This window comes from Miscanthus floridulus, chromosome 18 (assembly GCF_019320115.1).
Source record: "Miscanthus floridulus cultivar M001 chromosome 18, ASM1932011v1, whole genome shotgun sequence".
Classification (NCBI taxonomy): domain Eukaryota; kingdom Viridiplantae; phylum Streptophyta; class Magnoliopsida; order Poales; family Poaceae; genus Miscanthus; species Miscanthus floridulus.
This window is the reverse complement of record NC_089597.1, coordinates 26,877,525-26,889,411: the sequence shown is the minus strand read 5'-3', so window position 1 is coordinate 26,889,411 and position 11,887 is coordinate 26,877,525. Positions and strand designations below refer to the sequence as shown.

The 11,887-nt window shown below is 42.5% G+C and overlaps 1 protein-coding gene across 1 annotated transcript; it reads right to left on the bottom strand.

The window, feature by feature from the left end:
• Positions 1 to 2,041: 2,041 nt before the first annotated feature.
• On the bottom strand, positions 2,042 to 3,202 carry LOC136522890 (uncharacterized; the record flags this gene model as incomplete). Its single annotated transcript, XM_066516689.1, has 1 exon — positions 2,042 to 3,202. A coding segment is annotated over exon 1 (1,161 nt), but the record flags the coding sequence as incomplete, so codon positions are not given.
• Between the last annotated feature and the right edge of the window lie 8,685 nt (positions 3,203 to 11,887).

Here is an 11,887-nt window from a genome sequence, read left to right as displayed (position 1 = left end):
CACCTCCATGTGCTTCCTGCAGTAACAACAAACGAACGGAGCTAGCTGGAATGCATAGCTTGTTAGCTCTAAACACAAACCCATCACTAAAGATGAATTTATTCCAACCTTTCCCATCTTTACAATGCAGCAACACATCTTTAAAATTAGCATCATTAACGTATTGGCCCTTAATTGTTTCTAATCCAAAGATTTTGTAATCAAGTTGATTCAGCAAGGTATATCTCCTAGACAAAGCATCAGCAATAATATTCTCTTTCCCTTTCTTGTGCTTAATAACATAAGGAAAAGATTCAATAAATTCAACCCACTTAGCATGTCTACGGTTCAATTTCCCTTAACTACGAATATGCTTCAAAGACTCATGATCAGAATGAATAACAAACTCTTTGGGCCACAAGTAATGCTGTCATGTTTCTAATGTGCGAACAAGAGCATACAATTCCTTATCATATGTAGAATAATTTAGAATAGGCCCGCTCAATTTTTCACTAAAATACGCAACAGGTTTGCGTTCTTGTAACAAAACACCACCCAGTCCAATCCCGCTAGTATCACATTCAAGCTCAAAAGTCTTATTAAAATCAGGAAGTTGGAGGAGAGGTGCATGTGTCAACTTATCTTTTAGCATATTGAAGGAGTTCTCTTGTACTTTGCCCCAACTAAAAGGCACTCCCTTCTTTGTAAGCTCATTCAAAGGTGCAGCAATGGTACTGAAGTCCTTCACAAATCGGCAATAGAAACCAGCAAGTCCTAGGAAACTCCGCACTTGTGTGATAGTCTTTGGTACAGGCCATCCCTGTATAGCTTCTACCTTGGCTTGATCAACCTCAATTCCCTGTGGAGTCACAACATAGCCAAGAAAAGACACTCGATCGGTGCAAAAGGTGCACTTCTCAAGGTTACCAAATAAACGTGCATCTCGTAAAGCATTAAAAACAGCACGTAAGTGATCAAGATGTTCATCCATAGATTTGCTGTAAATCAATATATCATCAAAGTAGACTACAACAAATTTTCCAATGAAAGCACGCAGAACCTCGTTCATTAACCTCATGAAGGTACTAGGTGCATTAGTTAACCCAAAAGGCATGACTAACCACTCATATAAACCAAATTTAGTTTTGAAAGCAGTTTTCCATTCATCTCCCAATTTCATACGAATCTGGTGGTACCCCCTTCGCAAATCAACTTTGGAAAACACATTAGCACCACTCAGTTCATCAAGCATATCATCTAATCGTAGAATAGGGTGTCGATATCGAATGGTGATATTATTAATAGCTCTACAATCAACACACATACACCATGTTCCATCTTTCTTAGGCACTAAAATGACAGGAACAGCACAAGGACTAAGGGACTCACGCACATAACCTTTGTCGAGTAGTTCTTGCACTTGTCGTTGAATTTCCTTCGTTTCTTCCAGATTAGTCCTGTATGGCGCACGGTTTGGCAAAGATGCACCAGGAATAAGATCAATTTGGTGCTCAATCCCTCGTATTGGTGGCAGCCCCGCTGGTATCTCACTTGAAAAAACATCCAAAAACTTCTGCAAAATGTTAGCAACAGCAGGGGGCAAAGAATGCTGCATATCGTGAACTGAAATCAAAGCACCCTTGCATACCAAAGCATAGGCAACAGAAGTGGAAGCAACCAATTCATTAATATTAGATTTAGTAGCAAGCAAGCAATGTCCTTTCAATCTTATCTCATCTTTGTTACTACTAACATATTTGACATTTTTATCGATCTCAGATTTAGTTTTCTTAGCTTTAGCAACATCATCACGCACAATAGCTTCAAGAGACATAGGAAGCAAAACAATTTTCTTATCATGGTGTATGAGAGAATACATATTTGATCTACCATGATGCATACAATATGTATCAAATTGCCATGGTCTACCTAACAGAATATGACAAGCTTCTATAGGCACAACATCACACTCAACAACATCATGATATGATCCAATAGCAAAATGAATTCGTACCAATCTTGTTACCTTAACCTTACCACTATTGTTGAGCCATCGAATGTGATATGGATGTGGGTGCGGTTTGGTTGTAAGTGCAAGCTTCTCTACCATATCGCTGCTAGCTAAGTTGTTGCAGCTACCTCCATCAATTATCAAACTACACGAACGCTCTTTAATGACACACTTTGTTTGGAACAGTGTATGCCGCTGATTTTGCTCCGCCTTCTCCATTTGTGCGCTAAGCACACTCTGCACAATGAGGCTCTCATAATGATCTGCATCCTCTGCTCCAATCTGCTCTTCTGGTTGTTCCTCACTTCCTATATGGTCAGTAGCAAGCAAAGCAAGTGTATCTTCACCAAAATCACTAGCAGAGGAATACTCACCATCATCTTTGACGACCATAACACGCTTGCTTGGACAGTCACGCATCACATGTCCATATCCCTTGCACCGGTGACACTGAACGTCTCTTGTTCTACCTGTAGCTGCCATGGATGAAGCACTCGTAGCAGGCTTCTGGGTCGTCTTCGTCACTAAATTTGCGGAAGTAGCACGAGGTTTGTCGCTGGATGTTGGCATAGGAGCACGTGTAGTTGGAGTAGTAGTCGTGCGGGGCTGCCATGAATTAGTTTTCCCTGCAGAAATATTATTCTTGGCACTGGCACATCGTCCCTGCACTTCCCTTTCAGCTTTACAAGCAAGATGAAACAAACAGGTTACATTAGTGTATTCTTTATAATCAAGGATGTCCCGGATTTCACGATTTAACCCACCCAAAAATCTTGCCATAGTAGGTTCCTCATCCTCATCTAAATTACAACGCAACATACCCATTTGTAATTCTTGATAATATTCTTCTACACTTTTAGCACCCTGTCTCAGTTGTTGCAATTTGTTTAACAAATCACGTGCATAGTAAGAAGGAACAAATCTAGCCCTCATGATTCGTTTCAAAGCATTCCAAGTTCGTGGTATGTTATTAGGATTTTTCTTGCCATATTCTATACACCAAACAGTAGCAAAATCAGTAAACTCACTAGTAGCAGCCCTAACACGTGTATTCTCAGGAAATTCATGACATGCAAACTTTTGATCAACAGCAATTTCCCAAGTAATGTATGCATCAGGATCATATTTACCATCAAAAGGAGGTATCTTAAATTTTATCTTACTGAAAGCATCATTATTATTGGGTACCTCACGTCGGCGGTGACCACCCATACCTCTACGATTATGGCGTAGGCGACGCCGGTCACGAGTGTCATGAGCATCATGTTTAGTATCAGCAGTATAATCATCATCATAATTATCTTCGAATCGCTCTTCGTCATTGTTGTCTTCATTATGCTGCTCTTTGTCGACATGGTGCCGTTGCCGGCCCCTTCGCATATGGAAGGCCAACCCTAATTAAGAACAGAGGACAACCCTAATTAAGCAATATAAACACTACTTTCATAAAGTGAATATGAATCTGGTATTATGTGCATGGGCTTGCACGAACGTTGCCGAAACAGGGACATAGAAGGCCAACCCAGAACACAGGTACCTTAGCCTTTGAGCAGAATTCGGTAGTCCAGTAGAGGTCATCAAACAAAGTCTCAAACATCTCCATCTACAACGCTAACTCGCTAAGGGTTCCATCCACACTGGCACTTCATCGCACGCCTCTGCAATCTGTGCCTCTCCCCTTCCTAATTGTTTCCTGGCTGCAATATTATTGGACGGTCCTGTTTTCTTGCTGCCATGCACGGTGTTATACAAGGCATCTGATTTGAAAGCAGACATTAGGAGAAGTGTTAGAATTGCTATGCGGTTCCATGCAGAACAATATGAAAAGGGCCATGAAAGTAAATTGTCTCCATGTCATTTTCCCCCTTTTTTCCTGGTTGCTCTTCAAAGTTCAGATTGATTTTTCAGACTGATGGCACATACTTGATGGGTTGCACTTCATACACATACAACATTGCGCTCTTGGTGCAGATAGCAATGGATAACACAGATGTAACCCTGAGATGCATACTTGCATAGCACTACAGGAGGGCGTGAAGATATATACTTCACTACTTGGAAGAGAAGCTAACTAAGCAATAATGCTAAGAGGGCAAAGTGTAGGTTAGAATAAAAATGAGAACCCAATTTTTACCTCTATAATACATAGGATCTTTATTCTTGTTCCATGATAGTTGATCCATTTTAGCATCTGTCTGTTTGACAAATATGTTCAGGAGCTCGAATACAATAGTTTATTCTTTGTACTGCTAAAATAGTGCATTTGCTTGATTTGGATGCAAGTAGAAAATTAGTGTCGAGAGTGCCTACATGTGTCGCTGGTGTAGCTCCACGCAATTGGGTTGGGGTGCCTTTTTGCAACTACTGTTGTGTGGATGGTTTAATTCAAAAGATTCTGATCATGGCTCAAGTGGTGACGGTGTGTCAGGTTTGCATATCCTGAGTGTCAAAGCAGGATAAATTTGGATACCACTTTTTCGTAGGTCAAGTTTTGTTGACGTCTGACATTATATGGCACTCTAAATTTATTGAAGGTTTGACAATATTGCAAGTGGTCCAATCACTGGAGAGATCAAATAGGTTGCGAGCAGTAATGCAAATAGGCATTTAATTAATCGTTTGCCTTATTTTGGTCATGCTTATCAACTCTAAATATGAATTTGCATTGTTCAATTACTTAACACTGTCTTTTGTTCAGGAACCACTAACATAAGTTTGCGATCATAAAACCCTTAGTCGAACTACTAACCAGGCCTGTCAGCCTTTCTTAATTAACATAAGTTAGGAGCTATTAACAAAAGTTTGTGAGAAAATACTTAGTTCAGACCTACTAACATAAGTCAGGAAATCCTTAATTCATTTGCCACATAGATTCCTAGCTGACATGTTGGACTGGATTTTTTTCCTAATCTTATGGTATGTTGTTACTATACTATGAATATTTGTCTACCGTGTTCATACTCGACTTTGTTAATTGGTGTCTCAAATCATTTTTAGTATGCGATTATATTAAAAAGGAAGAACTCTTTAGGTATTGGTTTGATTATGTTATCTCACTGCGTCTTGTTCTATGTTTGAGTACTTTAGAGAATTGCTTGTGATAATCTCATGGTCCTTTGCCCAGATTCAGCGTGTGATATTTCATTATTTTGTACTTGTTTTGCTGGCATACACCCTGTGCAGATTCTTTTGCTGCACAGAGTCAGAGCTGGTGGGTAATTCGGCGGCATGCTCAGCCACTATCCATGAAAAGTCATGGGAAAAGATTCTACCGTTAGCAAGCAACCTATGTGCCTTATGATTTTACTGATACATAATAATTTCATAGAATGTTATTTGTTTATATTGACGCAACGCTGCTAAATATTTTATTTTGTTCGGCCAAGTGAGCTACCACTAAAATACTAAGTCCGGATTTTTAACATGGCTTAACCATATTTCTTTAGTTTTCTACCCCCGCTAGCCGCTAGAGGAACCAGGTTCATGATTTTGTGCTGTTCCTAGTGGTCATTCCAAGGTTTCTCTTTTTTTTTTCGAATTACACGAGTACAGCCGCAGACGCTCACAACACGCACGTATACTCACCCCTATGAACACATGCACGCAAATCCTACCCCTATGAGCACCTCTGAAAGACAGTGCAGACACATCTCGAGATTGACGAAGTCACCACAAGTGCCTCGGAAATGTTGTCCACTGAAAGCACAACTCAAAGGTCCTAAATGGCTAGAGGGGGGTGAATAGCCTATAAAAAAATTATGCAACAACACTTAAGCCAAGTGATTAGATAACTAAATGGCGAAGCAAATGTTGCGCTAGCTCTACTAGTGTTGCAAGCCACCTAACCACAATTCTAATTATCTATGATCTCTAAATATCAAGCAATGACTATGTCACTAAAAGCTAAGTTAGTGAGCTTTCAAAGACTAGACTAAAGAGCCCCACTAACCAAACTACTCAACAAACAAGCTAGCTCTCAAACTAGTTACACTAAAGAGCTTAGCTACACTAGAATATAAATACAAGAGATAGGTAAGATGGTTATACCGTCGTGGCAAGAGATAATGATCAATCACAATGAATACCAAGAGATGACACCAAGATTTTTACCAAGGTTCACTTGCTTACCGGCAAGCTACGTCCTTGTTGTGGCGATTCACCCACCTGGAGGTTCACGTGCTAAAAGGTCTCACACGCCTAACCCACAACTAGGTGCCGCACAACCAACACAAGGTGGTGATCCATAAGCCACGAGCAATCCACTAGAGATGTCTTTTGTGATCTCCCACGGGGAAGGCTCAAGAACCCCTCACAATCACTTCGATCGAAGCCGGCAACAATCACCAATAGGCGCTCCACGATCCTCCAATCATCGGGCCGTCTAGATGTCGGCAAACACCAAGAGTAACAAGATCTCCACCAGCCCAAATCGCCCAACTAGTGCCACAAGATGCAAGACCACTATTGTGGCAGAACCTCCTAAATTATAGGACCCACATGCACTTGTCACTGTCCAACGACCATTGACAACTATGCATATGTTCCTGGTAACTTAAGAAGTCTGTCGGGTGTCCTCGGGGAACCCCGAATCATCCACGATTTCCGAGCAGGATCACATTATAGAGTCATTGCAATATTATAACATTTATTCAAATATCTATATCAGAGTAAAAACAGCGGAAGACTTACAATAACATAGTTTACAAACCATTTGTTTCAAACCATACAACTAAGTTCGATTAATATTACAAAACGTAGTAGTGGAGTGGCATTATAACATAATATAAAACACACATTAAAACTGCCCTGCCCAAGAACCACACATTTACTTCTCATCGTCAGATCGAACAATAGTCATGCAGCACGATCCAGAACAGATCTGCTCATGAGGCTCACCTACAACAAGGGTCAACAAACCCTGAGTACAAAAGTACTCAACAAGACTTAACTGAAATAAGACTGATAAACTTAGGAATGCAGGCTCAGAGATTCAAGGTATGGCTTTAGCAATAATCAAAGTTATTTTGCGGAAAAGCTTTTTAACAAAATTCTTTAATTCGACATTTAAAACTTCATAAAATCACATACAAAGATGACACGATCCGTATTGAGATCAAGAAACTTCATATCCAACACCTTCTCAAATTTCAGTTATTAAACTACGATGATGAACAGAGAAGTGAGTCTCCATAACCGAGGAGCAACGACGATTCGAACCGATTATAACCCAGCTGGGAATTCCAGACCACACGACATATGCAGGTCCCCGACCTACATATACCAACCTACTCTCAGATCCTCTAAAACAAGAACGGGTCCGCGCCACCCGAGAATATAGTACTCCACCAATCTAGCCCATTGCCACTATTCCCACCATCTCTCCACTCCTAGTGCACGAGTAGCCATTCTTGTAATAGAATCACCAAGTTAAGGCTTACCGAAGTATGTGGTTAGTACTACAAAGTCTCACCACACATAGTTCAACAACGGACGGACCTTAATCGACATAGGTGGAAAGAACCCGCTCACAAGACCTCCACGTCTTATGGCTCTCACATACCGAATCCGCCCGGTCTAGATTTATTACTTCATATTCTCATATCTCCTGATAACATAAGTAACCAAAGATCCATTTGAAACTCGCAGGTGACAGGTAATCACCCGACTTTGATCTGTCTAAGCATGGCTAAGCATAACTAGACATTTACGACGTAAAACTGGTAACAAGGTAGATACGGAAAAAACAATGTTGGTAATGCACAAATTAGGCTTTTACTTAACTCATAATCACTTAATGTAGTAAAGAAAAGCAAAAGCGAAATTAATTTGTAAAACACAAGGTAGGGTTGTATGCATCCGGGGCTTGCCTTCGTTGATGGAAAAGTCCGATTCCTGCGACATTCCACAAGTATTCGATCCGACCTCAACAGACGGATTAACCTCCTCCGCAACTTGATTAACTACCACGTGTTCACCTTCGTTCACTACACGTAGTAACAATGCCATGTTTAACATGATGCGGAATACGAAACATGATGCTCGATAACGGATGCAAAAGTTAACAACTAGAATACAACTTTCCTTTGCGGTACAGTTACAAGTCAAACTAACTAAACCTTTTCGCAACACCTAAATCAATTGCCAAGGATCATTACCAACTAATGACCCAAGGTCATCACTCAATCCAAAATTCAATCAAAACCAAAATCATAAAAGATTACTATTTACTTTTATGAATTAATTATTTAATTCAAAATTATGAAATAATTCAACTTATTCTAATTGATCTCAAAATTTTAGTAAGGATTCATCACATGATAAGTAAGTGGCAAAACAAATTTCATAATTTTTGGATACATAAATAAGCCTAGAAAAATCATGGAAACTCATTTATTAATTAATTGAGCAATTTTTATCACATTCACAAAGTATTGAAAAACAACATTTCATATTTTTCTTAAATAATATACATCACAGAGAGGTCACACAAAAATTTTCATAATTTTTGGAGCTCTAAATAATTCTACACAAAAATAACAAAAGCATACACTATTCATTCATTTCAGAAAATAGAAAAATTTCCATTTGAACGCTGAGTCACTGACATCGGGTCCCGCCTGTCATCTTCAACCTCCGACTTTGACTCCGGCGACACACGCGCTGACTGGCGATTCCTCGCCGCCGGTGAGACCAACGGCGAAGGCAAAGGCACCACGGTGATCACCACAACAAGGCGCAACGATTGGTGGCACAACCGAGACCAAACACGGCCAGTACCGAGCACTGCACCGGCCATGGTGGCTCGGCCGAGCAGGACACGGTGGCACCATGGCGTTCAAGCAACTAGAGCTTGCTAAAGCTCTCTAAAACTACTCGAGAAGCAACAGAAGCTCACCACAAACATGTTAGAACGTGCGGTAGACGATGAGCAGCAAGGGTGGCGTCAAACGACGGTGACAGCAACGGCGGCGATGGCAAGCTCGACTCCTGGTGACTGCAACGGAGGAATGGTTCAATCAAAAGGTCACAGAGGACCAAGGTAACACGGTGAAGTAGAAGGGCTACAAATCAAGGACAGATACGCACCGTGGAGCACTGGCCACGGTGAGGCGAACGCGACGGCGACGCTGCCGACCGCGAGGAAGAAGAGCGCGCATAGCAGTTTCCCAGCGAAATCTAGCTACAAAAGCAGGTTGGTTGGATGCGCAAGGAGCAGGCAGAGCCATGATGGGTTATAGCTACGACTGGCAAGCACTAAGACGACGGTGCAAGCTCAACGGAGTATGGCGGTGGCGGCGGGATAAAAACAGAGGAGGAAGAAAAACGACGACGACGGTGTCTCGGTCTTTATAACGCGGCTCAGAAGCACAAGGAAGCCATGACAGAGCCTTTTCCCGCGCCAGCGCAACGCCACAGACAGCCACGACGTGCCTGGAAGCAAGCCGAAGGTCGCCGGCGGTGTAGCTTAGACGGTGAACACTATTCACAGTAATTACAGAATTGCCATTCATTTTCAAATTCAAATTACTCCCAAATTTGTATAACAACTCAAAAATCTCCAAAAATAAAAGTTGTTCAAAATTTAAATTTCTACAACTTTTCTTTTATAACCAACCCCTAATTCGGTCTACATTTTGAAATAAACTTTTGAATTCAAATAGGGGACATTTAACGAATTACGCCTTTTTGAATTACTTCAAATTTTTCATAATAACTTTGAAAACTCCGAAAACAAACTTTGTATAACTTGACAAGCTCTATACTTTTGATTTTGGGCTCAACCCCAAAATATGCTTAGATTTTGAAATGAGTTTTCAGGGTAGGATTTAAATACTGAAAATCAGGGTTTTCTCAAAAATTCAAATCCAAACCAAATTTTGAACTTGATTCAAACAATTCAATTCAACACTCATAACATAAATGTAAACTTGTTTTAGTGAATGCATATCAAAGTTTGCAATATGACCAATGCCTTGCAATGCATATGATGACATGTCCTGTTTTTAATATTTAAACACCCGGGGTGTTACAACTATGCAATGCACTAGGGGCTCTCCAATCTCACTCAAATGATGAAATCAAGTATGCAAATGAGTGGATTGTGTTTGCTCAGCTCCCTAAGGGTGTATGTAGGTGTAGGAAGTGCCAAGAAAGTGGCCATGGCCGACTAGAACCTCTATTTATAAGCCCACACTCAAAACTAGCCGTTATACCTTGTGTCGGTGCAGAAAGTGACCAACTAATAAATATTTGTAGTTTTGCTGTACGTTGTGATCGGAGGTGGCCTAGCACTCAATGACACATGATTTATACTGGTTCAGGCAACGTGCCCTACGTCTAGTCAGGGTCGGTCGGTGACTTTATTCCTGAGCCTAGGAGCTCGAAGTCTGTAGTGGGGGTACAAACGAGAAGAAGAAAGGAGGGGGGTATACAAGAAGTTCGGATGGCTCCGACCGGAAGGGTTGCGGTCGGAACTTGGTGGTCCTGTGGTTGTAAGGGGCTGATGTCGATCTAGTGAGTCTGAGCTTGAAGAAGATGATCCTCCTTCATCGAAGGGAGCGCATCCCCTTTTATAGATGAAGGGGATGGCTTTTACATGTGAGAGGGAGAGAGTATAGATATTTCTAAGCCTTGCTACCTACGGTGATGAAAACTGGATAATGGTTGAAGCCCCCCAATACTGTCGATGTCGCTGTAGGATGTTAGATGTGCACGGGGGGTTGAGCTATCTTCTTCAAGAAGGATGGACACCGGTACCTGTAAATACTTCTGGATGGCTCGTGGTAGGTGAGGTGCCGCGCTATGTTCACCCGGTATGGCAAATCCTGGAGCCCATACCGCAATCAGTGTCCAGAGACACGTGGGGGGGCTTTACCATATGGGAGTTTCTAGCGGGCCCTATAATACTTTGTGTCAGGGTGGCTGTAGAGCACTGTTTTGTGCAGGGTATGGTCCCTGGTACAGTGGTTTTGACTTGTGAACCATGCCTTGCCTTTCTCCGCACGCCTTCTGGTTCTTTCCGAGCGGGCGTCTCCGGTCGGATGGTCCCCAGTCGGTTCTGGCGCGCTAATAGGAGAAAAGCGATGAGCAGGGTTTTCTATGAACCCTGATCAGAGACACGGGGTCATGGTCGGAGGTGGTCCTCGGGTCAGGCTTTCCGAGCGGAGGCCCTGTGAAGGCGGCCGGGGCCTGAAGCCAGTGCTCCGATCGGAGAGGCCATTTGGAGTTGGCATGAGCCTGAGGTGCTCCAGTTGGAAAGATGGGCCGAAGGCGGCCAGGGCCTGAAGCAAGTGCTCTGGTCTGTTGAGTTCAGACTCTTGGGCTGGTCCAGAAGAAGAAAAGGCCATCCTTCTGGGCCAAGCCTTGGCGTGGAAGCTAGTCCCCGAGGGACCTCGGGTTTATGAACCCAACAGGAGCCCTTGAGTCCCTGGGTGATTCGGACAGAATCGTCTAGGGGATTTTTGTCTTACTAGTGGGTGCGCGCGAGCGCACCCACAGGTGTAGCCCTCGAGCCCCAGACGGTTCAGGCCGAACTGACTGGGGGTGTTGTCTCAGTAGGCATGTATGCATGTTTTTAGTTTGAGATAGAATTTTGTTTAACCATGGCGTCATTGTGCAACCGAGGTGTTTTTAAGCGTGGGGATTGGATTGAGACAGAACTTAATGATCCCGGTGTTGGTGCGCGCCGTGGATCGGATGAGGAAGTTTTTAGTTTTGAAACAAGCCCTGGCGTCGGTGCGCGCCATGAACAGAAATAACTTAGTTCTGGATGCAATAGAGTTCGATCTTTGGCGTCGGTGCGCGCCGTGGGATCGGGTAAGGTGGAGTCGCAAGTAGCCCTAGGCGTCGGTGCTTGTCGTGGACTGAGATAGTTAGTTTAGTTAGTTCAGGAAGCCA